The sequence below is a fragment of the Capra hircus genome, chromosome 29 (assembly GCF_001704415.2).
Source record: "Capra hircus breed San Clemente chromosome 29, ASM170441v1, whole genome shotgun sequence".
Taxonomy (NCBI): domain Eukaryota; kingdom Metazoa; phylum Chordata; class Mammalia; order Artiodactyla; family Bovidae; genus Capra; species Capra hircus.
The window spans coordinates 28,663,458-28,690,277 of record NC_030836.1 but is presented as its reverse complement, the minus strand read 5'-3'; the positions used below and the strand labels follow the sequence as shown (position 1 = coordinate 28,690,277).

Here is a 26,820-nt window from a genome sequence, read left to right as displayed (position 1 = left end):
GTTTTTGGAATTGTATATAATTGTTCTAGTAGTTCAGAGTCATGTCTTCTAATATGATTTACAGGCAAAAGGCATAAAATATGTAATCGTGAGTCTCATTCAGCTCAAAGTGTATCAGACAGAAAGGAGTTTTTGTCCCATCTGTAGGTTAAAATACTTTTATTTCAGCTCTTTGGGAGTCTTCCGCCAGTGCAGCTGAGCAGATCATCGTATGGCAGCTTGGGTTAGACCAAGTGCATCTGTGTCTCTGATCTGATGATTTCTCTGGAATTTGTGGCCTAAAACCTTGGCACATTAGACTTTTAAACTTTGGATCCCTCTTTGTGACTCATTGCTGGTCAGATCATCTCAGTCACAAGTGTAAACAGACTGGCTTGCGTTCCTAACCAGACCTCCTTCGGAGAGTAAACCATTTCATAGAGACTGTCTTCACCCTGACATCATGTTTTCCTTTCTGTTTTTCAACTAGTGAAACGGGTCCCTGGAGCTTCTGAGTATCCCATCAAAGACTTGAGCACCCCTCCAAATTCCTCGGGGAGTGGAGGGAACGTGGGCCCTGCCGCCAGCCCCACCAGGAGCAGTGACATGCTGTACCTGATTGTCGGCTGTGTGCTGGGTGTGATGGTGCTCATCCTCATGGCCTTCATTGCCATGTGCCTGTGGAAGAACCGCCAGCAGAACACCATACAGAGTAAGCCATTCACCGGCATCTCCTTCTCTTTTTTCTAAAGATGGGTAGAAAAATATTGTCAGGATAAATATTGATTTCTAACACGTTTGTGCATGAGTGTTACGGGATAGAACACATCAGATGCTCTTCATTCAGTGGAGATGACTTTAAGATGGTGCTAGCTGTCAGCCAAAATAAGTGGAGCATCCAATTAAATTGCCCAGGAGAAATAAACAGCAAAGCCCAAACTAAGCAGGTCTCTAAGTAAATAGCTGACTCAGTGCTGGGAAACTCTGGTGGTGTTGGACCACCAAAGAGGCTGAGGAGTCGAAGCATGGAGCTTTGAAATTGCTTCAGAAATCCCTCTGTATTGCTCCAGATCTTGTCAACAAGGAATGAAAAAGGCATGATGGAAAGGAAGCTAGTGAAGACTGTTCTAAGTCACTGTCCTGGGATGACACAGATGAAGACACCATGCCCCCAATTTGGCGCTTCATGTACCAAAACAGCTCCAGAGTGGTGTCCCAGCCCCCCAGACGTGTCCAGGCGCGCTGGAGCCATCAGTGATGGCACTGTAGTAAAACATGTAGCCTAGAACCCTCTTCCCTTTTCTTTCCTCTTTTTTCATCCCCTCACCTTCTTACCATTCCTCTTCCCCCAGCTATTATAAAAGAGGACAGTCAGATCAATCAGAGGCTTTAGTCTCTGCTGGGAGGAAGTATTTCTGTTTCCTCTTTGGCCCCAGAGTAAAGAGATGAAACAACAGCAAAGAGGCCAGCAGTGATAAGCTCTCAGCAGCTCTTAGCTGGTTCCTGCCTCTGGTCCCTTTTTAGTGAACAGCTCATGGGGGAGAAGTGATTTATTTTTATCACCTTGTTGCCAAGAGATAGGCAAGGTGAGAAGTGGTGGAGATGCTGATGGTGGTGCCAGGCTGGAAGAGCTGGCTATCTTTTGCGTCTTTTTCTAAATGTTTCCGATGTCATTGACTTTGGTTGTGTGAGAGTGTGCTAAATCACTAAGAGTACTGATGTCTGAGCAAAATTAATCTGGCTAAAGTTACTTTCCTTTGTGACTTGATGATACGTTGAAAGATGGGGAATGGTAATGTTCATTGATGGAAATGTCCATTGAGTCATTGATTCAGAAGACAGTCCTTGTGGCTGTCAGCTCTGTGCCCCACACTGGTGGACAGTGCAGGCTTCATGCCTTCTTCATGTGGTTTAGTGGAGAAGAGAAGCATTGACAGGACACGCCTGTGCTGTTAACACACCTGTCACAGGAGGAGGGACGGCCACTCCAGCCTTGGCATTCTCCTCCAGAACCTTTGAAGAACTGATCAAAACTCTGATAACAAATCCGGTGCAGTTTAGATAATATACATTCTAAAGAACATTTCACGTTTTCCAAATGCATCTGGTAGGTGTGCTTCTGGAAACCAGATATTTGAGGCAGCTATGGAAATACTTTTAATGTAAGGAAAGGGAATAATTAGCCTTTCATGCCCCGCAATTTCCAACTTGGCTGTAATAACCAAGGACCTGTATGAATAGTGAATGTTTCCCCAGTCCCATCCTTTTACTTAAGTGGTGTTTATTGCTTTTTGAAATATTCTACCTAAAGTTAGCCTTTTGCTGGCGTTCTATACAATTTCTTTCAGCACTTTGAAGCATCGGGGAATTTAAACACGTTTTCTTAGTGTTGCCGGTGCTTTGATGGTTGCGACTTGCACAATCTATTCATTCTCTTTTGAGCAATTTCTCTCTGGTTAATTTCTCTTCCCATTAAAAGAGTCGTAACTAACTCATAGTTCCTGGCTGCCTCTACACCGTTAAGGAAATAACAGTAATAACTTGATTAAAGCAAATCTCACAAAGAAGCTGTAAGTGAACACTTTTTAAGAGTGTATTTTAGTACAGTTGTAGTTTATTAGGGATTTAATTAATAAAACTTCCTGAACAAGAAGAATTGTGTCTTTCAGTCCCTTACCCTTTCTGTTTGTTTGTTTGCTCTTTTTGTTCTCTCTCAACAGAATACGACCCACCAGGCTATCTCTACCAAGGGTCAGATGTCAATGGGCAGATGGTGGAATACACCACTCTGCCCGGCACAAACCGGATAAATGGAAGTGTTCATGGAAGCTTCAGCAATGGCTGCTCGCATCTGCACCATAAAGTCCCCAATGGAGTCAGCGGGAGCTTAAACGGAGGGCTCTACTCCGGGCATGTGAGCTCTCTAACCAGAACACGTGTGGATTTTGAACATCCTCGTCATCTAGTGAATGTAAGAGACCTACTTATAAATAAAAGCCTCCCTATGCCCCACAATGTCAGGGTGCAAGAACATGGTCAGCCCACGTGCTTTTCCCAATAAAGAAACCTCACAGGCTCACTGGTGTACCTTGTGTCACTGGTAGCCCCTTGATCCAGTCATCTTTGGAAGCTTTCTGTTATCAAGCAGTAGTTGTATTCATCAGTCTGAATTATATCTAGAGTTATTTAGCACTGAAAGTGCAGGGCCAATTATAAACAGACTGGAAGTTGTTCTTGAGATGAAGCGGAAATACTGTTGGCCATGGACCAAGCCACATAGTTTAAATTTGATTTATTTGAAGTCTAAAAGCTTATACACTTAGAGGAGTCAGGCAGATCGGGAAATTGAGTGAAACGAGTTGGAGATGAGACGGAAGTAGTGGAGGTATGGGAGAGCCATGTAGAAGCAGCCCTGGGGGGCTTCCCTGGTGGCTCAGTGGTAAAGAATCACTCTGCCAATGCAGGAGACACAGGTTCGATCCCTGATCTGGGAAGATCCATATGCGGCTAAGCCTCTGGGCCACAACTGTTGAGCCTGTGCTCCAGAGCCTGGGAGCCGCAACTACTGAACCCACACGGCCTAGGGCCCATGCTGTGCAACAAGAGACGTCACCGCAGTGAAAGCCCACACATCACAACTAGAGAGTGGCCCCCGCTTGTTCGCTGCAACTAGAGAAAAGCTCTTGTAGCAATTGTAGCAATGAAGACCCAGCACAGCCAAAAAATGAATAGATAAAATTTAAAAAAACAAGAAGTGGCCCAGGTTCAGCGCCTGTTGTCCACACACCCTGTGTGGCCAGGTCTTCTGAATTTTCACATCTGTAAATCCAGGTGAAATCTAGATTTTTTTACATGTTGGCAACTAATTACGCTTTTAGAAAAAAGCCTTGTATGGGCCATACATAGCATGGCTGTGTACCACCAGATTGTTACTTCTGACCTCCTGTGAGGTTTTCTTGACTTGTTTTGCCCCATGTGTGTTTTGTGGTTGCCTGTAGGATTTTTATATTTTGTAAGATTAGTGCCCTCTTGCCACAAGGAGTGATAAACCTTTAGTACTACTTTATTTCAGTACAGTGTAAGAGACCCAGGCTCCATCCCTGGGTTGGGAAGATCCCTTGGAGAAGGGAAGAGCAACCCACTCCAGTATTCTTGCCTGGAGAATCCCATGGATAGAGGAGCCTGGCGGGCTACAGTCCATGGGGTCACAAAGAGTCTAACACGACTGAGTGACTAACACTTTCACTTTCAACCAGCTGATACACTTTCATTTTTGAAATGGGAATAGAATGACTAATGTATTTTAGATTTGCACTGGTTTAAGAGATTCTCTGCACCAGGAAGCTTGATTTATTACATTGTTTGGATAGTCAGCCACTTTATTTTCAACCACATAAATAAAATGTTTAGTTGATCAAATTAAACACTCATTTACATTTTTGTCATTATTTCAATTACAGATAAATTTGCCATAACCTACAATGTGCTAGAAATGAAGAAGTTTATAGAGATTTTTTTAAAAAAATCTTAAACAGTATTAAAGATTTATTAAAATCTTACCTTTGGAGACCAAAACTATGATATATATTTGTATCTTAAAGCTAGAAATCTCATGGCTTCCCTGTGACCTAGCTTTAGTATGTTGTAGAAAAAATATTTAATTTGCTTCAGTACATCATTACCAAAAGTGAATAATGATTTCATTATTTTGTATGGAAAGACATGGCTTATATTCAGACTTTCTAAACTTTCTTTTGTCACCATTCCTAGTCCAAATTACTAACATTGTCTAAGAAATCGAAGGAGGGAGCATTACCGTTTGAATAGCACATGCTGTTTCCATAAGAAAAAAAAAATAAGTCTGATCTTTGTTTAGTATTTGAACACAGTACTTTGTGTTTTTTGAACAATGAGTTGCTATTTAAATAATAGCTGCCCCAGTAAGTGTGCAGTTTTAGATGTTATCCTCTGTGATATTAGCTCATTCATTTTCTTACTCTTTTGGATATGTGGAAATAAGGGCATTTTTAAAATGGTTTTGATCATAAAATGATTGAATTAACTTTAATATGTTTGGTGAGTCCAATAAATACACTATCCTGTAGGTTCTTAACTTCAGGTTTTTCTAAAGCTTTGGAGTTTATCCTCCTGGACTGGATATAGCATAGGGATATTCTTTCTCTCAATGTTTTCTCAAAAGCTCCTGTTGCTAGTTGGATCAGGAATGTTGCAAGAAATTTTCAGTACTTTGGGTTTGCTTAGATTCTGGCTGTTGTTATGAGATGAATGGAAATGGAAAGTATTCTGGGAAAAACAATTGCCTGAACTTTTCCTAACCTTGAGGGCCTGTTCTGGGCTTGGGGAGCAGTGTAACAGCCTCCTCCACCCTTATCAAATTCAGCTCTGCTGTTTTGCTTCTGAAAGCAGAATTTTGACTCAGACCGTAAGGTTGACTCAAGTCTTAACCCATTTTGAAGAACTCTCGCCATTGTATATGTGAAGTGAACATTTTACAGTGAGGTATGTGTTAATCTGGGCATTTTTCTTAATTGCTGGGCAGTTTCCGCCAAAAGCAACAGCACGATATTAATACTCCCCTCCAAGTCATCGCTGGCTGAGAATCTACTCCATCTGGAAAAATATAACATGTTTTAAGACTTCATGGAGTCAAGTGAACAAACCTAATCGAAATAATTACAGGAAAATGAAGATGGGTTTATCTTGTGACATCATTCAAACAGATTTCCACCCTGTTTCTCCAGCTAGCATCCCATAAAAATTTTCCATGACTGCTAGGAAAGTAAAAATGAATAGGAGGTTATAACGTATAGTGTATTTTGGGCCCATTAGATTTGAAACACTGAAGGGAAATGACTAACCTTCTCCCTTCATTTATTTCCCTCTTTCCAGTACAAACATACATGCAAAAACCCATGGTAGTTGAGTTTGGGGAGAACAGTTTTAGTATTGTGCATAACTCCTGTGTGAATATAGGTAAATAGTGATAAACATAACACAGCTCAAGGAGATGGTTAAAATATCCCACCTAACCATTTATTGTTGGTGTGGCTTTACTTAACTTTAGAGATGATCTGATTACTAGTCTGTGACACCTTCAGCACTCTCTTTTTTTCTTCTTCCCTCTGCTTCCTTCCTGACAAGGGTGGTGGCCTGTACACAGCAGTACCTCCGACTGACCCAATGGAGTGCATTAACTGTCGGAACTGTCGGAACAACAATAGGTATGTTGGTGTGCGTCTGCGAGTTATGAGTAGGGATGTATGACTCCGTTTGTTATCCTGTGTTCAGCAGAGAAAGCTCTTGCAGTTTTACCTAAGTTATGTATAAATCTCAGAGTATGGAGTCTTAAGTTTAATGTTGTTACTCAGTTGATGCCCCAGCTTTACAATTTTTAAAGCTTCGTGCTTTGGTTTCTTTTGATATATTGACAATATAAAGGCTTTATTTCTCACTGAGATAGTGTTAGAAGGTTTGATTTTTTTGAAACCTTTAAATCAGTGTCTTTCTCTTTAGATAGACTCTATCTTTTCTCACATATTCTATTTTCAGTAGACTTTTCTGTGCTGTGTAGACTTTTCTACTCCTTATTGTAGATGACAGCCTGTTTGAATGTTAGGGGGGAAAAACCCTGTGTGTATGGTAATGTTTTTTCATGGTAACATTACTGAAATTTTCTTATCAGGTTGTTCAATTTTTTAAAAATAATCATAAAATCTTAAGATAATTAATAATTAAGTAGCACAAGCTTTCTTTCTTTTAATTTCTATTTTTTTAAATTAAGAATTATATGTGCTCATAATATTTCAAACAAGATAGGAATATGCAGAGTGACATATACATTTAATTTTTGATAGAATAGTCAGAAAGCTTTCATGCTTCTTCTTTGTATATTAATCCTGAAGGATTATCAGATATTTTGTTGTATTAAAGTTATGACTGTCGGAAACCTCAGTTCTTTCTTTTTCATGATGACGGTGTTTGATTACATGGTCTCAAAAGTCCTTCTCAGCTCTAAAACTCTGCCATTTAGAAATCATATTACAATTAGTACATAAAATACCTGGCGTATTGGACTAGAGTTTGGATATTTCATTATTGAAATAGGATTTGGCCCATATTTTAAAAATGAATTATGAAATTAAAAGTTGCATCTGGGAGCTATCAAAGCCAGAACTTAAAGAAGGATCCAGTCAGTCATTGAATTAAAATTACATTGTTTCATCTTGTGTTTTGAGAGTTGCCGAGCAAAAGCAATAAAGCTTCCTAGAGATTTTTTTTTTTTACCATTTGCTTAACCCATTTTAGGGTTTCTGTATTAGCAAAAGCCATCTGCTGTTTTGTGTACCAAGATTTGCTTGTTATATTTTAAAATGCTGTATGACCTTAACTAAATTTTAAGATGCTTGTACCAGTAAAGCCGCATTTTTGTCCTGAGTTTGTTAAAGGCTTTATCACAACTTGTTAGGAACATGCTAAAGAATCAGTAAAGATAGTTCATATGCCCAGTAAGTAATCAGATGGATTTAATTAAAACATATCCTCTGTGGCTCCTGTGGCCAGCAGCAAATATGATTCAACCCAGACATTAGAATGATGTAGCAAGAAGACCTCAAGTCCAAGAAGAAATCAACATAGGCTTTGCCGCTGATTAAATCTATGCTCTTGGGAAAGTTATGTAATCTTTCTGAGGCTGTTCCTTATCTGAAAAATGGTGAATTGTCCTAGATGGTGTAAAATTGCTCGCAATGTACTCTGATTATAGCTTTTGGTAATTTGCTGCTAATCATCTTTATAATGAGGTATCATATCCTAGTACCAGAAATATATCCCATTCCTTAAAAGAATTTGAAAGACTTCTGCCATCTTGTGTTCACTGCCATTTTTGTTTGTTTGAGCTTGTGTGTGTCTGTGTGGTCTTTGGGGTTTTATTATACATGGTTTTCTCCTTTAAGCCAGTCAATATTTCTGTTGATTTTCAAGTTAGCGACCTCTTGTATTTCATGTTTGGTGTTTTACTTTTATCTGGAAACACAGATGAGTTCTCTGCAGCCTTAGAAAGCCAGCTTCAGTTTCTCCCTGACCCAAATATTCTTCCTGTCTCAGAATCTCCCTATTTAGGGCAAACCTTCAGTTTCCTGCCTGGGCTCCGAGGTTAGCCAAGTGGCTCACCTGGCTTCTTGGAATACTTATGTGATTCTGATACAGATTAACATCAATAAGTACCTGTCTTCAACTCTGCAAAATTGGAATCATTAAATCTAAAGGTTTCTGACTCTTTTTAAGATTGTAATTGAAAACAGGCATCTCCTCTCAAGATCCTCAAGATGGCAAAATTTGTAATAAGCTTCAAATACTGAGAAGTAGATGATATATCATTTATTCCCCAAAATATACACAATTTTAGACAATTCACACTTCTAAAATATTGACATTATTGCTAAGAATAAACTTGCATTTCCTCATGCCAACTGAAAAGAGTATGTACACAAAAAGAGGCATAATGTCAGTTCAGGTTTTGAGGGTATCAAGGGGGCATTTTGGAGTTTTTGGCTGTTCAGGCAAAATGAACATTTATTGAGTACTAGCCAGGCACTGGAGTTTCCAGGCAGAAGGAATCAAGTCATGGAAGGAGGAAAGATAACACTTACATGAGGGTAAATGGTCTAGTTCAGTGGTTATCAAGCTTTTGCATGCTCTAAAATTGCTTGGAGCACTTGTAAAAACAAAATTATGAAGCTCTATTTCTAGAGTTTCTGACTCAGTAGATCTAAGGTAGGGACTGAGAATTTGCTTTTCTAGTGCATTCCAGGGGTGCTGATATCTCTGTTTGTGGGATCATGCTTTGAGAACCACTGGCATAATTTGGCTGGAGTAGCCAAGTAATGAGTACTCGTGAACCCCTAACTCATTTTATGAGCCTCTAAAGAATCCCCCTGCATTGCAGGAGACCTGGGTTCAATCTCTGGGTTGGGAAGATCCCCTGGAGGAGGGTATGGCAACCCACTGCTGTATTCTTGCCTGGAGAATCCCCGTGGACAAAGGAGCCTGGTGGGCTACAGTCCATGAGGTCACAAAGAGTCAGATACGACTGAGCGACTAAGCACATGCTGCACATCAGGGGCTGAAATTCAGCCCCTCAATAAAGTACGGTCCTCGTGCTCAGTCATGTCTGACCCTTTGCGACCCCATGGATTGTAGCCAGCCAGGTCCCTCTGTCCATGGAATTTTTCAGGCTGGAGTGGGTTGCCGTTTCCTCCTCCAGGGATCAAACCTGCGTCTCCTGAATTAGCAGGCAGATTCTTTTGCCATTAAGCCACCTGGGAAGCCCATAGCAGGCCATAAAACTGAAAAACCAGACTGAGTTTATATCATGGATGATCCTTACTGTCAGGGTTTAGTAGTTCATTTAATCAACATTTATTGAGTGCCCACCATGTAGTAGGCCTCCCTCCAGAGAGCTGACAGTTAATAAGAGGGATTCACAGACAGAACTAGAAGTATGGTGAGTAGAGTTTGAAGAAGCACGTTGAATCTCATCGTTTTATATTTAAGGAATAGGAAAAGTCCCCTTGTTTCTGTAATATAAAATATAGGAGAGATATGAGATTTTTGCCTTAATCAAAAAGGGGGGGACATGGGTTAAATGTTGAGACACACTGGGCTTAGTGGCATCACGATTCTTTTGAAGATGTTTGAGAAAGGGAGCCAGCTATGCAGAGATGTGTTTAGGCTGGTTAATGGTGGTGGGATTGGAGGGAGGAGACCAGTGTGATGACTTGTGTAACGAAGGCCTTAGCTTCATGAAAGGAATGAGGCTAGAAAAGGAGAGCTGAGTTAGATTCTAGAGTTAGAATTTTGGGGATTAGCCATTGACTGGAATGCACTGATAGGAATCCAGGAAAAGGTTCAAATGAATAGAGAATTTCAAATGTGAATGGCCTGGTAGTCGCCATGGTGATAGTCGTAGAAACAAGAAACTTAATGAAATGATGTATTGAGGGAAGGTGATGATATTGGTTGGATGTTTTTAGAGTTTCAAGTGCCAGTTAAATGTCTAAGTCAAGCAGACAGATGAAAATGCTGGTCTTGGGTTCAGGGAGTAGATTGGATTAGTGATCTTTATATTTACAAGTCATTTGTATCAAGGTAATAGAACTTAAAGATGGGTTGGACATTTTGAAGTTCTCTACCTGCATATAAAAGTCGACCATTTTAAACATATCTGGTGGTGGGGCGGCGGGGGGAGGATTTTTGTTTTATTAATAAGACATTTATTTGGAAATGCATAAATATGTGTGTATGTATACACAGATATATACAGAAATTGCTATTTTTGTAGGATAAAAGTGTTTGAATACCACCAATTCCATATTGCCTAATAAAACAAAGTTTGAAAGAAAAACAAGTTTAAAAATAAGTGGGAATACTAATGGAGACAGTAACCTTGGCTGATTATTTTTATATATTTAATTTTAAAAAGCTTTTATTTCTTACGTATTTGAAGTAATTAGATGTTCTTTTCATAATCCTCTCCTATTATTATTTTTTTGCTTACTGCCTTGATATATTTTCAAAGAGATGAGGCAAAGGGAGTAATAAAATCAGGAGAGCAAAAATTAAAGAGGATTCAATCATTCATCATTCACTCAACAGACATTTTTTTGAAAGTCTTCTGTGGACCAGGTGCCAAGCTAGGTCCCAAGGCTACAGTTATGAACAAAACGGGCATTGTCCTTGCCTTCACTGAGCTTATAATTTGATAGGGAGACACATCTTTTTTCAAAATGGCATAAATAAATCATAAAAATGAATAAATAATTCAAACTGGGTGCTTTAAAGACAATGTAAAGAATGCATTAGAAAGGCAAGACTTCACTAAGCAAGTGGCACCTTACGTGAAGAATTTGTAAAATTAGGTCAAAGAGAATGGGGATAGGTTTAAAGCTTTCCAGGCAAAGGCAAGGTACTATTTATGCAAAACCTTTAAAGCAGAATACTGAAATCCTGGGACTTTCCTGGTGGTCCAGTGGTTAAGACTACACTCCCAATGCAGGGGACCCCGGTTCAATCCCTGGTCAAGGAACTAGATCCCACGTGCCATACTAAAAGATCCCGTGTGCCCCAACTGAGACCCAGCACAGTCAAATAAATAAATATTTCTAAAAATAAATAAGTAAATAAAAAGGGACTTCCCTGGTGAACCAATGGTTAAGACTTTATCTTCCAACGCAGGGAGTGAGGGGCGTGGGTTTGATCCCTGATTGGGTAGCTAGGATCCCACACGCCTCATGGCCAAAAAACCAAAACATAAGACAGAAGCAATATTGCAACAAATTCAATAAGGACTTTAAAAATGATCCACATCAAAAAACAAAAATCTTAAAGTCATTGGTAATAGATACTGCAAGCTATTAAAAGAATGCTGGAATTCTTACAGAATCAAAGAAGGCTAATGTGGCAGGAACGTAGTAAGGGAAAGGGTCAGAGGTAGATGAGTGATTTAAGACCATATGGAGCCACAGTGAGTCAGCAAAAGCTAGCGTGATAGAGCACTCTGGAGGATTGAGTTTGGAGACTCCATTGGATGGCACAAGAAAGGATACAGGGGATCAGTTGGATGGCTGTGGCAGCGGTCCAGATGAGAAATAGTGCACTAAGATAGCTGTAGTAGATGCAGAGAGAAGTAGGTGCTTTGGAGAGATTTAGAAGGTGCAGTTTTTTTTTTTTTTTTGAAAGATATGAGTAACTTATATCTTTTTTTAAAAAGATATGAGTCCACAGAGGGGAAGATGTCAAGGATGGTGTCCAGGTAATTGGATGTACTCACTGAACAAGGAAACACTGCGGAAATGCACTTATGCCCATCCACCCCTCACACACCTGGGAGTCATCCCCTTCAACCCTAGTGGTGCCTCATCAAACTCACCTTGACCCAGGGCAGGTCTCTTACGCTGCAGGTTACTGATGAGTGAAGAATTGGTGAAGGCCTTTCCCCTTGGAATCTACCCGCCCTGTATCTTGCCGCCCTAGCTTTTTTTTTTTTTTCCCCTGCCTTTTTAGATTTAAACTAGAATGTATTTCTTGGAGTGGCCTTTTAAAAAGCAAGTCATTGCCAACCTTAAGGTCCTTTTATCATCTTTCTATTTCAGTAATAGAAAACTTTGCCTTTCTTGTCCAAACTGGCATATTGACGTGAAAATTTGAGAACAGGTCAAAGAGGAGTGGACGCAACAGATATGCGTTTGAGCAAACTCTAGGAGATACTGAAGGACTGGGAAGCCTGGCACGTTGCAGTCCATGGGGTCACAAAGAGTTGGACACAACGTGGCAACTGAACAACAACAAAAGGGGAGTGCACACTCTAGCAATCGAGAGTTTTATTTGCGTCTAGGGCTTTGGTAGCATTTGTAGAGGACTGCCTGCCTCGCTGCGTTCAGTCCGTTTGAACGCTTTTCAGGTTTAAGAGCTGCATGTAATGACTCACTACAAACAGCTGGAAAGAAACATATTTAATGGAGCTTTGGGGGAGCCAGCCCCCTGCATGAACGACTCAGTTGAGAAATCCTTGTGCATTGCAAGAGTTAAACAGATTTTAATCAAATAAATCAATAGCTTCCTACCCTTCTCTCTTCAGTTCAGAAACCAGTAGTGCCGTTCTGGATATGTCGTTAAATGGGGTTTGTCAGTTGCTTGGCTAGTTTAATGGGAAGGGATTGACATTAAACCTGCTCTGTTTACCATCAGTCTTGATAATTTGTAAGAGAGGACACTGATGAAATTCACAGATGAATGAACTGAGCGGTCCCATCAGGAAGGAACAGAAATTAACTTTAAGTGTCCTAGAGAGATTGGAAATGGGCAGGAAGTTGCCAAGTAAAAATCAACTTGGAAAAATGTATATAATCCATCTGGGGAAAAAAGTATGAGCTATACATGGCTGGTGGTCAAGAGGAGAAATAAAACTATTGGGAATAGTGCTTTAGAAAACATAGATATTATAAATGACCTCCAAGTTTTTATGTAGTGATCACCTTAAAAGTCTGAGTATTGTTGGGTTTGAAGGTACTCCTTCACCAACTTGAAACCTTCCACTGAGTCAGATATACTCAGATAAACATAAGTGTGTAGAGATGAATATGAAAACATTCTATTATAATAGTAGATCTTTTAGGTGGAGGGTTTCGTTTACCCAGTTGGTTTGTGAAATATGAAAACAACTGCTTAATCTAAAGACAATTAGACTCTGCTCCACCAACATTTCCCTGGTGGCTCAGACGGGAAAGCGTCTGCCTACAATGTGGGAGACCTGGGTTCCATCCCTGGGTCGGGAAGATCCTCTGGAGAGGGAAACGGCAACCCACTCCAGTACTCTTGCCTGGAAAATCCCATGGATGGAAGAGCCTGGTAGGCTACAGTCCATGGGGTCGCGAAGAGTTGGACACGACTGAGCGACTTCACCTTACCAGCAGGTTAATTGGTTATGATTCGACCCATCTCCTATCCCTGACCACTCAGCTACTTCAAAACTAGCCATAAAACCAAAGGAAGGAAATGCACAGAGCTCAAGATTTGGATTCTCTTCCATCTATGGTAATCTCCCTGATTCTCTGAGAAAAACATTCAAAAAACTGGGTCTAATTTCTTTAATTGATCAGTACCTTCCTTTTGGGGGGAAGTTACTTATATTCTACTTTTGATATGGAGACCTGATCCTGTTGTCAGGAGTAACATGGTTAGAATACAGCATGCTTTTGTTCTTTTATTTGTAAGATTGTGTGTGTGTGTGTGAGAGAGAGAGTGAGCTTGCCACGTTCAGTAATGCATTCCGTCATTTATAGTCACCCAACATGTTTAAAGGGAGTGTTAGTTGCTCAGTCGTGTTCAACTCTTTGCAGTCCCATGGACCATAGCCCACCAGGCTCCTCCGGGCAGGAATTCTCCAGGCAAGAATACTGGAGTGGGTTGCCATTTCCTTCTCTAGGGGATCTTCCCAACTCAGGGATCAAACCTGCAGCTCCTGCATTGCAGGCAGATTCTTTACTGTCTTGAGCCACCAGGGAAGCCGGAGACGGCTGAGTGACTGACACCAACATGTATTGTTGGCTGTTCTGTGACGGCCACGAATAAACTAGTTCCCAAAAGGAAACTTCCCCTGCGTGGCTCGGGTCACTGCAGCCTGCAGCAAAGAGTGTCTGGGGAGAACAGGGGACCTCTGTGGCCCCAGAGGAATGTCATCAGGGTTCTGTTGCAGGGTAACTGATGACCTCCTCAAGATAAGGGCCAGGTCAGCAAAGTGACAGACACAGTGGCAAGAGGAAAGAGCAAGGGTGAGGAGAACATTAGAGCAAACCGCCACCGAGATGAGACGGTTTCAGGAGATAGTCGTGGAACACATTCATGAAAATAAGTATCACGCATCCAAGAGGTTCGTGGGTAGTTAGTCCCTGCCCTCCAGGGATAATCAGAAGAGGAAACTTAAGGCAAAATGTATACAATTATCTAATCACAGAAATTCTGTACATAATCATGCTTAACAAATATTCAACTATGTAATCAGAAATGGGATACTTCTCTGCAAAACATTTCAGAGGTGCTATGTAGTTTTGCTGGAATGTCTAAAATGTGCTTAAGTAAGTAAAGTGGCTCAGTTGTGTCTGACTCTTTGCGACCTCATGGACTGTAGCCCACCAGGATTCTCCATCCATGGGATTTTCCAGGCAAGATTACTGGAGTGGGGTGCCATTGCCTTAGTCAAATACTAATGCAACATATTCTTCCAAACACACTGCTGCGCTACTATTGCAGTTTCTTATTTCTTAGTGTGTGCTGTTCAGATGGCTGCTTCAAGAATAGTTTATTTTTTATGACACTATAATAGTCATTCTCCTATCTTCTGCTTTGGTCAGACAGCCCTCTCCTGTTTCCTGAAAGATACCTTAGTGATAAACTAACAGGTCCCAGAGCACCTGAATTCTTGCAAAGCAGCACAAATCTGTATGTGGCAAGATGCACGGAGTTCTGTTTACTCAGTGTTTTCAAAGTTAGGTGAAGTCATTTCATTGAGCTAGAGACAACCCATTGAAAACTGTCATTCCACCTTAAGCCAAGAATAACTGCAACTGAAAGATTATTTGAGAAGCCTGAGATAGATAAGAAATTACAAACTATGTGTATCGTAAAAACTGTGAGATGTGCATTGTAAGAGCGTGTTAATAATGTTATAAATATGCAGACATTTGCCCTTTTCTCTCTCTCTTACTACCTGTAGATTTGGGTCTCTTACATATATACAGGTACTATTTTTGTAGTTACCTGGTTGCTTTAGAAATTTTAATTAAAGCATCAGTAAAAGAATTGTTTCACTTGTTACAGGCTTAATTACATTCAGAACAGGTATCATGTTTCTTTTCTGTAGACTATGTCCTCTGTGTTTATATCTTAGCATGTAACCCCCAGGTTAAAGCCATTTTTATGCTGACCCATGCAGACATCCAAAAATGAGAGAGAAGTAATGTGACTCAATTACTTATATTTGGTTTTCTACATCAGTGGTCCCCAGCAATTTTAGCACCAAGGACTGGTTTCACGGAAGACAGTTTCCCATGGACCCAGGTGGGAGATGGTTTTGGGATGATTCAAGTGCGTGACATTCATTGTGCGCTCTGTTTCTCTTGCCGTTACGTCAGCTCCACTGTAGAGTGTCAGGCATTAGAACGTGGTGGTTGGAGGCCCTGCTCTACGTGGAGAATTATGAGTCAGAGTTCACTGTACTAGAACATTTAAACGAGTTTGGTTTATCGGGTTGAAATTTGGGTAATCATCACTTTACCAGTCTAACTCACATGATGATTTTACTGTGAGCACCACCCTGTTAACTGAGACTCAAAGTTTAGAATGAAAGTATGCACTGCAATGGTTTTCTATATCACTTACCTGAAAGATAGATGCTAAAGAATATCCAATAGGAAATTGCACTTTTCTCCTGCTAAATATGTAAAACATACGTATTTACTTGTTAACTCCCAGCTCATAAAACCAGATGACAGTATCAGCCCTCTAGATACTATTCACTGTTATTGGCCCTGGCGCCTCTATCTTCACCATCCTTTGGTCCTGTCCCATCCATGTCGTTCACCTTCATTATCACAAGAGTGCTGTATTTTTTTTTTCCACTATGAGAGAAACTAGTTTATTCATTTGGAAAATGCGAAGCCTTGCCACTTGTTTTCATCAGTGAAGGCGGCATCAGAACCACATCTGCCATATTGTAACAGCTCTCAGGCTGGTAGCCAGTGTAGTGATCAAACATCTGTGAAATAAAATGTTCGCAAAAGTGCTCTACACTGAAACTGTTAGACTGCCCTTAGAGGTCCTTTAAAAATCTCATCCGTTGCTTTAAATTAAAGAAATGAGCAGGACAGAAGAGAAACGAAAGGGGATAAAAGACTACAGAAGAGCTGAAGGCATCTTATCTGGTGAGTCTTCATTATTTTGTGTTCACATTATGAAATTTCATGCCTGTTAGCTCCGTGAAAGCCAGTTATTAACTTACAATATCTTGTTTTTAGGGAACTGCCCTGGTGTTTCAAAATCTGGCAGGTATATTTTTTTCCTACACCTTAACTTTACTTCTTTAAATGAAAATGTCTCTTTCTGACCTGATCCTTCTTTTTGCCTTTCAGGTCTCAGGTACCTCTGTCTTACTTCCAGATTCCTGCAGAAGCTCATTTTGTTTGTTTTACATCATGATTGGGGATTTCATTAAGTGCCTGACTGTGCTCTGTGTCTCACTGATCTAAGAGCTTTCTCTGACACCAAGGACAGACATTGCCCATCCTCCAGAAGACTGACATTTAAGTCAGATAACTTTGAAGCCAACAGATAGAAAGAAAGCTGAACAACAGAGCCAGTATGAACGAGGACAGAGATAATTTCTATTGTGGTACAAAAATCTTCAGGGGTAAGTACATGATTTGTTCTCACTTTAATCTATGTGTCTTAGTTTTGGGTGTGATCTATTATGAGATATCTTGACCCATTAGTTTAGTTGTTGCTCTTTCATAATAATTTTGCTTGCTTACAGAAAAGCTTATTTAAAAAGTTTGATGTTCGATGTTTATTATGTATCCATTCACCATTTTTGCTGAGGCCCTACTACATGCTATTTACTATGTGCTTGGCACTGGACGTTATGACCTTCAGTTCAGTTCAGTTCAGTTCAGTCGCTCAGTCGTGTCCTACTGTTTGTGGCCCCATGAATTGCAGCACGCCAGGCCTCCCTGTCCATCACCAACTCCCGGAGTTCACTCAGACTCACGTCCATCGAGTCTGTGATGCCATCCAGCCATCTCAGCCTCGGTCGTCCCCTTCTCCTCCTGCCCCCAATCCCTCTCAGCATCAGAGTCTTTTCCAATGAGTCAACTCTTCTCATGAGGTGGCCAAAGCACTGGACCTTCAGCTTTAGCGTCATTCCCTCCAAAGAAATCCCAGAGCTGATCTCCTTCAGAATGGACTGGTTGGATCTCCTTGCAGTCCAAGGGACTCTCAAGAGTCTTCTCCAACACCACAGTTCAAAAGCATCAATTCTTTGGCACTCAGCCTTCTTCACAGTCCAACTCTCACATCCATATATGACCACAGGAAAAACCATAGCCTTGACTAGACGGACCTTAGTCGGCAAAGTGATGTCTCTGCTTTTGAATATGCTATCTAGGTTGGTCGTAACTTTTCTTCCAAGGAGTAAGCGTCTTTTAATTTCATGGCTGCAATCACCATCTGCAGTGATTTTTGGAGCCCCAAAAAATAAAGTCTGACACTGTTTCCACTGTTTCCCATGAAGTGATGGGACCTTAATTGGAGTCTAACATGCATTAGTACTTTTATTAGTACTAAAACAGCAAAATATTTTAGAGCATTTTAACTCTAGTTTCTTCTCCAGTGCTTTGTTATTTTTTGTCATATAGTTTAATGCTATAAATATTTAAAATCTTTTAAGACAATACAGTTTCTGTTTTTCTGCAATGTTTATTCACAATTCCCAACATTATCTTTGTTGCTATTCTCTCCTTTCTGTTTTTTCTGTTAATTTGTATTGGAGGGTAGTTGATTTACAATGTTGTGTTCGTTTTAGCCGTACAGCAAAGTGAATCGGTTATACATATACATACATCTGCTCTTTTTCAGATCCTTTTCCCCTATAGGTCACTACAGAGTACTGAGTAGAGTTTCCTGTGCTATACTGTAGGTCCTTATCAGTTATCTGTTTTATATATAATAGTGTGTATATGTCAATCCCAATCTCCCAGTTTAGCCCTCCCTCCCTGTCGCTTTCCCCTTTGGTAACCATAAGTTTGTTTTCTACATCTGTGAGTCAGTTTGTGTTTTGCATATAAGTTCACTAGTACCTTTTTTTTTTTTTGATTCCACATATAAGTGATATCATGTGATATTTGTCTCTCTCTGATTTACTTCACTCAGTGTGACAATCTCTGTCCGTGTTGCTGCAAGTGACATTATTTTGTTTCTTTTTATGGTTGAGTAATAGTTCATTCTGTATATGAGCTTTTCTGTATGCCTCTTATGTCTCTTAAGCTTCTTTATATATTTTCCATCCTTTTGTGTCTTCAGTCTGAACACACTTCACGTTCAGTAACCCTCTGGTCTTCTGTGCTCATTTCCACGTAACTCCATGAACGGAATTCTTCATTTAGGTTATTCTTCCGTTCAGTTTAGAAATTCCAAATAATAATTATTATTAGATGTTCAGTCTCTGTTAAAATTCTCCATCTTGTCACCTTTTTTCTTGAATATAATCATCCAGTTCTTTTAAAGTCATTGTCTCCTAACTCAATATAAGCATCACTTATTTTTCTTTTATTTCTGTCTTCGGAAATGCCTGGTAATTTTTTATTGAATTCTGGACATTGCATATAAAAACTCCTAGAGGCTCTGAAAGATGTTTTCTTCCCCCAGAAAGTATTTGTGTTTGCTTTTGGCAGGCAGTTAGGCAAGGACCAGATCATTTTAACCCACTTAGAGACTGAGCTGATTTAATGCTGAGTTTCAGGTCTTTTCAAAAGCCTTGTCTCTTCCTGCTTCACCTTCAAGGGTTCCAGTTCAAAGCCTGGGGTGTTTACTGGGCCTTTTCTCTTTGGCAGACTCTGAACTCTTAATTTCTGTCTTCCCAGCCCCGTGAAAGTGCCAGAAGTTCTCCTCAGTTCCTCAGCAGCCGCTGCATGCTTGGCGCCTCAGTGTTCCACCCTGCACTGAGCTGGGCAGATGCCTCGTGAGGACAAGCGGTGCTGAAACTCACTTTTCCCTTCTTTCTGGAATCTTAGCCGCTTCAGTGCTGGGTAGCTCTCTGATGACTCCAGCAGATTTAAACTCCAGTGTCTCCATCTTTTTTTTTTTTTTAGTTGCTCTTGGCAGGAAAGTTGTTCTGATATAAACTAATCAGTCATAGCCAGAAGCCAGGAACATAATTTTTAAGAATTATTTTCAACAAATCATGGTAGTCATATAGATTCCCTTGACCAGAGATATTTCTGGTTTTTGGAAATCAGAATCTTTCTTACTCTCTAATTGTCATCTAATTTAATTTCCTCAATTATAAGACTCTTGAGTCTGAAAGAGCATGAAAGGATATACACTAGTTTCTAGTTGGAATGCAGAAAGTACCCTACTCTCATTAGCCATACAGCCCTAACCCATCTCAAAGCTGAGTGCTCCCAGTGTCTTATGTCTTCTTACATCATACTCACTACTCTATAGTATAACCATTTGTTTATTCACTCTCCTCTGCTAGACTGGGAGCTGGAACCTGCTGTATTTATCTTTATATTTTCAGTGTCTACCACAGTGTCTGACATTTAGAAGGTATTCACATGTCACATGCTTTTGGAATAAAGGGTTCTTCTAAGTTTTTTTATATAGATATATAATATTCAGTAAATTCTCAGTAGAAGTAATTTGAATACAGAAAGATTTTTCCAGGAGTTCCCTGGAGACCCAGTGGTTAGGACTCAGCACTTTTCACTGTTGTGGTCCTGGATTCATTCCCTGGTCAAGGACCTAAGATCCTGTAAGCCACATGGCAGGGCCAGAAAAATAAATAAAAAATTTTCCCCATGACCTTGCCACACATTTTAGGTGAATACCCTGCTTAGACTCTAGTTTCTCATGAACTGAATACATTCAAGAGAGTTTTCAGATTCCCTGGGTATTGAGACAGCGGAAGAGACTCATGAAAAGAGACTGGTAACATGGACGCTTTTAAATGGATGTCAAGAGATCTGTGTTTACCTTTGTTGGCATCCCGGCATCCCAGAAAAAAAGTTCCGAGTTGAGTGAAATGTCCAGCAGACCCACGAGGCATGCCCTGCTCTCCTGGAGTCATGGTCCGCTGGCCCAGTGCTTTGATCCTGACTCCAACAAACTTTCTTCCACACCAGTGCTTTGTCTGCTTTTTATTGCCTTAGCACTTGCTTTGGAATACAGATTTTCTTTGAGTCAGGGATGTGTTTTTTTTCTGATAGTGTTAAAGGTTAGGATTACAGTCAGATTAGATTAGGCTGCAGCCATGTTTCTCTGTGCAGATGAATTCCTAACAGACATACTTTGCTTTCATGCGAGATGACTGATATCTGAATTCTACTAAGTGTATAGTCGATGTATTTCTCTCTTTGAAATTAAAGTTGAACTTATTTAAATTAAGAATTTGGTTTACTGACAGATATCTTATTCTCTTTCAGGTTCCAAGGCTTCAAGCTTAGCATTTGTTATTTCTAGTAACTAGAACCAACAGAGATGCTGGTGACAGTTGTGTGGACTTCCTTTACTGATTTTATGTCCCGGAAACATACTATCCCATGTTAAAAGGCTGGAAGTCCAAAGAATTCTTACCTTTATTCCCTAACATGCTTAACTCGAGCATACTTGTGTATTTCCTACCTAACCTTCCCGACCAAAGTCACATGAAATGTCTTCACTTTTCTCACTCCTAATTTTATAAATAAAAAATATTTTTATTTTATATGTAAATACTCCTGGGTCTCCAGTCTCCAGTTTCTGTTAATGATGGAATAGCTTATCATCCACAGGTAATAATGATGGAATCTGGGCAATCAGAAAGTACTGTAGAGTAACAAGAAACAGGCAGAAACTGAATAAATCTAACCTTGAAAGACAGTGGGTAACATTTGTCTATGGGTTTTTGCCTGAGGACATTCTTCAATCTAGGATTAAGAACACAAACTGAAGGTATTGAAAGATGGAATTTGAAGTCAACAGAACAACCAGAAAATCAGAGGGAAAAATCCAGTTTAAAAAAAGAAAGTTACTATCCATGTAAAAAATAGGAAAAAGTGATACTTACTCAAGGGAAAAAAATTGTCAATAGAAACAGACCCTGTTACAAATATGCTCAAGGACTTAATGAACAACACACAAAGTCTTCACGTGGGGAATTTCATCTTAGAAATAGAACCTAAAGATCAAATGGGAGTTCCAAAGCTGAAAAGCATAAATAACTGGAATGGAGAATTTACTGTTTGGGCTTAATATCAGATTGAAGACAACAGAAGAAAGAGTCAATAAACTAAAAGATCAATAGAGATTATCCAATCTGAAGAACAGGAAGGAAAAATTAGAGAAAACACATATTTTAGATGAAGACAGGAAGTAAAAGTAGGGCAGAATTGAAGTGAATGTTTAGTACTAATAAATTCTAGCAATTCTGCAAAGAAAAAAAATTGAAAAATTAACAAAACTTGGATTTTGAATGTCTAGTTCTTATAGTGTTTCTTCCAAGAGTGAAAGGGAACATAGCTGGTTTCAGAACTGGGTTTTTGTTGGCTTTCATAATTTCTCTCACGTGGCTGTAAGTTTCCTAGCGTTCTGTCCTTTTCCTCTTTTTTCGTTTCGCTCCTTCCAGCATGAATGGCCTTTCCCTTCTGTGTGCTGTATTCAGGAGCTAGTTTATTATGAAAGACAACTTCTAACCGTGGACTGAGGCAAAAGATGCACGTGATGAGTCATCGTGTACTGATCCATAATTCATTGGTTTGCATTTTGATGCATTCTCCTTTGTATTTCACTTTAACTATAATTTTTGAGATCTTGCTAATTCAAATCATAGTGAATCATTTAGTTATTTTTAGGCACCAGTCTTCCTTAAGAATCTGTGGATACAAAATACCAAATAATATTTCAAAATAAGTGAATTTTAATTCTTGATCGCTCTAGACACAAGTCTGTCTCGTTTGGTTTACCCTTTGTAGGTGTTTCACCAAAACCAGCAGCACTTTCAGCAGCAGCCCCCTTCCTGTGGTCCCAGTGATAGCACCTTATCCTCAAGATGGTTTGGAAATGAAGCCCTTCACTCACATGAAGATGCCTGTGTGTCTCGCTTCCACGGTCCCCGACGGCGTTCAGCCACCTGAGGAGGGCATCAAAGAGGATGAGACACCAATGCCTGCTCAGCCGGTTTGCTGTCAAGACAGTAGAGATGGGGCCAATTGCAATTGTGTGGAAGGTACAGCAGAGTGCCACAGAGGTACAGCAAGACACTGTAAATCTCCAGTTTCTAAACAGTCTTCAGTTAGCTAAGAACTGTATCAGGAGAGATGACGCTTTCAGAATGCTCTCTCTGTGATCAACTCATATTTCTCAGATTATTGGGTAGGGGTATTGGATATGTCAGTAAAAGTTGACTCTGTAGAGGATTCTTTGAAATTCTTGGGTGTTTGGGGATATTCTTTTGTCGGCGTTTTTTAAGTTTTTGGCTGCACCGCACGGCATGTAGGATCTTAGTTCCCCAGCCAGGGATCGAACCTGTGCTCCCAATGTACGGAATCTTAATCACTGGATTGCCAGGGAAGCCCCTGAAATTCTGTGATACACATCCTTCATCTCTGATTGTTCATTCTATTCCATTCTGGAAAATAAATCCAAATAGGCTTTGATTCAGTTTGTACCCGAACAGTAGACTTGCTGGAAGGATGCGTTTTGTAATCCTAGGCTTCTTTTCTCCTCTGAGTTGATTCTGGGAGTTGTAGTGGTTCTTGAACATGGTTATTTGGGGGCTTTTAAGGGGTTTGCTGTAACCCTTAGATGAATCGTGTAACTGTCCATGAGAGCTCAACTTTATTTTAAACCTCTGCCTCCCTCATATTCAAACATAAACATAACTGGGCTCTAATTTTCCTCATGGTTCTTTCTTTATTGCTGAAGGTGTTGTTTTTAGACTGCTTTGATAAAAATCAGGCTTTCTCATTTCATAATGCTTCTAAACCTTTGTTTTTCAGAAGACAGCTGTGTGCCTTCAGAAGCTGAGAACAACATTTTAAGTTGGAATCCTCTGATTTTTCCACCTGTCGCAAAGGACTGTACTGAAAAGACACCATGGTCTCCTCCCGGCACTCCTGTAGACAGTCCTCCCGGAGTCCTTCAGCAACCCCAGGAGACCTGAGGATGCGTCAGCCCCGTCATGTTCCCACTGCAAGCCAGCAACTGCACGAAACGGCCCTGGGAGTGGGCTGTGTGAAGGACATTAACTCAGTTCAGAGAAAGATCATTATTTATTTTTTGTTGTAGTGATATCATATGAATGTATCTTAAAATGTGTGCCCTTCTATGTTATTTATGCCTTAAAAGTTTCCCTCCCTCTTCCTTCCTCCCCCTCGTCAGTTAACAACCTCGTTTGGCACAGTTTCAATCACCTGAGACCATGTTGTCCAAGAGCCTCAGCGACAGTCAGAGCCCCTCCTGCAAGCATCCTGCCTGTTGGCTGATTGAGCTAAGAGGGAATTGCACAGGCCATTTGGGAGTTTTCAGATGGAAAGCTTGTATTTCACTATTGCATTGTCAGATTGCCTGAGAACATTTGAAATCAACCACAGTTGATTTCACACCTGATGTTTATAATAGATGTCTTGTGAATTTGACAAGTGCCTTCCACAGAAGTGATCATTGACCTGTAGGCTGTCTGCATGTGGGCACAGGTTACGTCCAGTTTTCTAGGCAGTAATCACAGTGTTGTGGACATGACGGAGGTTAAGCCAGTCTGGTTGGGTTGTTGCAGAAGGCAGAAAGGGAACCAGGACCAGAGAGAAAAAGAATTCCCTCAAATCCAGTATCATTTAAAATCACATTTATTTATAACCTGGTTACCATGGGGCTCTTTTTGACTGTTTCTAAGAGAAAAATAAGACTTTCAAATGGTGACTAGAAGAGAAAGATCCATATTTTAAGAAGAAAGGGAAGGTTCCAGGTGGATCATCTTGGCGGAAGCTCTCCCATTAGTATAGGAAGTATCGTGGTGCAACACCCCCAAAAAATCCGTATTTTCTAAGTTCCAGCTTGGGCAATACCTGAAAGATGTGAGTGTCAGAAAAGAATCTGGAGGTTTGAAGTTTCCTGACGTTTTTCCTGAATGTCGTCATTGCAACAGGCACCTATAGCTTTGATTGGCAGAGCTCGTAAATCACAGTTATTGCTGCCTCTGAATGACAAGGACGTTTGCAGCTGCCGTTGAAAGGCTTTTCTTCTCCACGTCTGAAACAAAACACAGCACTCTGAGTGTATTTGATAGCTTGACTCAAGCATCCCTTTGGGGGAGAAAAAAAAACAACAGTTCTCTTTATGGAGAGTCAAGTGATTCTAGCATAAGTGAAAATATTTGTACAGTTTCCCAACAATTGCAGTGAAATAGAGTAGAATACTGTATTAATCAACTTTCTATGTAAATGCATCCATATTCCCTTACATATGTCTATATATTTTAGAAATAGAACTGCTAGTGGAATGTGCCATGTGAGCTGGGTCACTATGCAAGGATTACTTGGAGTGGAATGTAGTGGATACAATTTCATAGTCAGGTATCACAGATGCTCCAGAATCAAATTCTCCATTTCAGACATCCACACCTATAGTTGCTTAGATGTAGTTAGCTTTGGAGGGAGTTAGCTGTATCCTTTTCTTCTGTGGCCAGCAAAGGACAAAGTCCTAGCACACGGAATATGAAAACATACCCTGTGTCTGCCAGTCAGGTTATAGTGCTACGCTCACAAAGGGAGTTTTAGAAAACTGGGGAGTAAGTGTCTGTAAGCAGTCATTTTGATTCAGGAAACAGAGGTGTATTAGCGTGAGCCTTAGGTCATAAACTGCTTTTAAAGATTGAGTTTGAATATGGGATTTGTCCACTAGGAAGAGAAAAATGACTTTAACTGTAGGGCGATCTCGTTGTGGACTGCTTTATTTAAATTAATAGTAACGCTGTTTTAAGTGTTATCCCTTTAATTGTATTTTATTTATAAAAAATGCTTTTATATATTGAGAAATATAAATATATATATATATATAATTGCCTTCATGTTTAGGAGTTATGAGTGCTCTCTAACTATGAGTTGTTCTGAACTTTTATGCTCTGCACATTTACCCAAAACAATCCTACCTAATGTGTTTGCCAGGAAGTCAGAGGACAGGACAGCATGGGCAACGGCTCTAACATTTGTGGAGTTACTGTTATGTACCAGACTGCTGGTGCTTGCTACTACTATCTCAGATCTTCCTGCTAAGACACATCTACTAAGTAGGTGATAAAGTCCCCAGATCACAAGCATGAGCCACAGAGCCTGAATCTGAACTTATCTGGAGCAGGAATCTGAGCTCCTGTTTTTCCAGACTGCTTTCCAAAACCATTGCGGTTCACTCTGCTGATGGAACCCGTTCTGTAAGCGCTCGGTCCTCCCCACCGCAGAATTCCTCCGATGCTCTAGCTCCACAACTAGAGAGGCTGCCCCTGTGCCCCACGAGCAGAGCTCTGAGCTTATTACCTGGTCTCCCTGGAGCCCTCCTTTCTGCTTGTGACCCCCCTTGCTACCACCCTTTCCCCAGAAATTTGACCTTCTCTCAGCATGATAGTGATCCTGTAATCCATCAGACCTCTTCACATCCCTTCTCCTCTTAGAACTCTGTGAGTCTTTGTTTTAGCATCAAACTGCCCCTTCTGCTATATCATTTCTCCAGCTCCTTTTTTTTCCCCCTTCTTTTGGTTATGCACTGATCCTCTGATGATGGGCGCTGTACAGAATGTAAGTGAAATGGCAATGTTTTAAACCTTTTGAAGTGGTCTTTAAAAACAAAAGGCATTTCTTTCTGAGTTTTGTTTTTGTCAAATGAGTCTGCAAAGACAGATACAGATTACTAAGCTGTTCGTGATGCAAGTCTCATTCCAGCTACAGGACTGCCAAGAAGTCAGCCTTCTAACTGAATTTCACCTGTGTTGCTGTCTCTTAAAGCAGTGATTTTCAGATGCATGTTTTTGTATCATATGGAAAAGTATGTTTTATTTTCTTTAAAGTTGTAATATTATGTTTGAAATTGTATATATTTTAAATGATGTAGCTTTGACAGGTTTTATTTGGTCGATATGATTTTCTATTAAAAGAGAATGCTGCTTTCCTGTAGAGTAGCTCGTGAAGATGCAGGTCTCTGATGCTCCCTGCCTGTGTGAAGCTGCTTATAGCTTGTGGTGGAGATGGGTGCATGTCTTTGAAAAGTTCTGGACCTGTCCTTCCTTAAAAACCTCCTCTGCGCAACTTAAGAGTCAAGTGAATTAATCCCTTCTGATCTGACTACAGAGATCCAGGCCCTGAAGGAAAAGGATCCAGGACAAATACATTATGTGTGGCTGGGAAAATATCTGCAGCAAGGAGCTCTGTCGAAGCAGATACATCCCCTTAGGAGGCTTAGCATTTCTTCGGAAGGAAATGAGGGCAGAGGAGAGCGAGAAAGAGGGATCCCTTCTCAGACCTTGTCTAT

The 26,820-nt window shown here is 40.4% G+C and overlaps 1 protein-coding gene and 1 long non-coding RNA gene across 5 annotated transcripts in view; both read left to right on the top strand.

The window, feature by feature from the left end:
• CDON (cell adhesion associated, oncogene regulated) overlaps positions 1–26,496 on the top strand; it is a 98,795-nt gene extending 72,299 nt beyond the window's left edge. For 3 of the 4 annotated variants that reach the window (XM_018043381.1, XM_018043380.1, XM_018043382.1), the window contains 5 exons: positions 470–691; positions 2,700–2,950; positions 6,142–6,221; positions 22,278–22,552; positions 23,304–26,496. In XM_018043381.1, coding sequence (XP_017898870.1) covers positions 470–691; positions 2,700–2,950; positions 6,142–6,221; positions 22,278–22,552; positions 23,304–23,467 — 992 coding nt within the window. In that variant the 3' untranslated portion in view covers positions 23,468–26,496. The remainder of the gene's footprint in view (positions 1–469; positions 692–2,699; positions 2,951–6,141; positions 6,222–22,277; positions 22,553–23,303) is intronic. The other variant, XM_018043383.1, reaches the window with a different exon arrangement.
• On the top strand, positions 15,756–22,264 carry LOC102188744. Its single transcript, XR_311203.3, has 3 exons — positions 15,756–16,599; positions 16,683–16,960; positions 20,751–22,264. It is a non-coding gene; the product is annotated as an uncharacterized LOC102188744 (long non-coding RNA).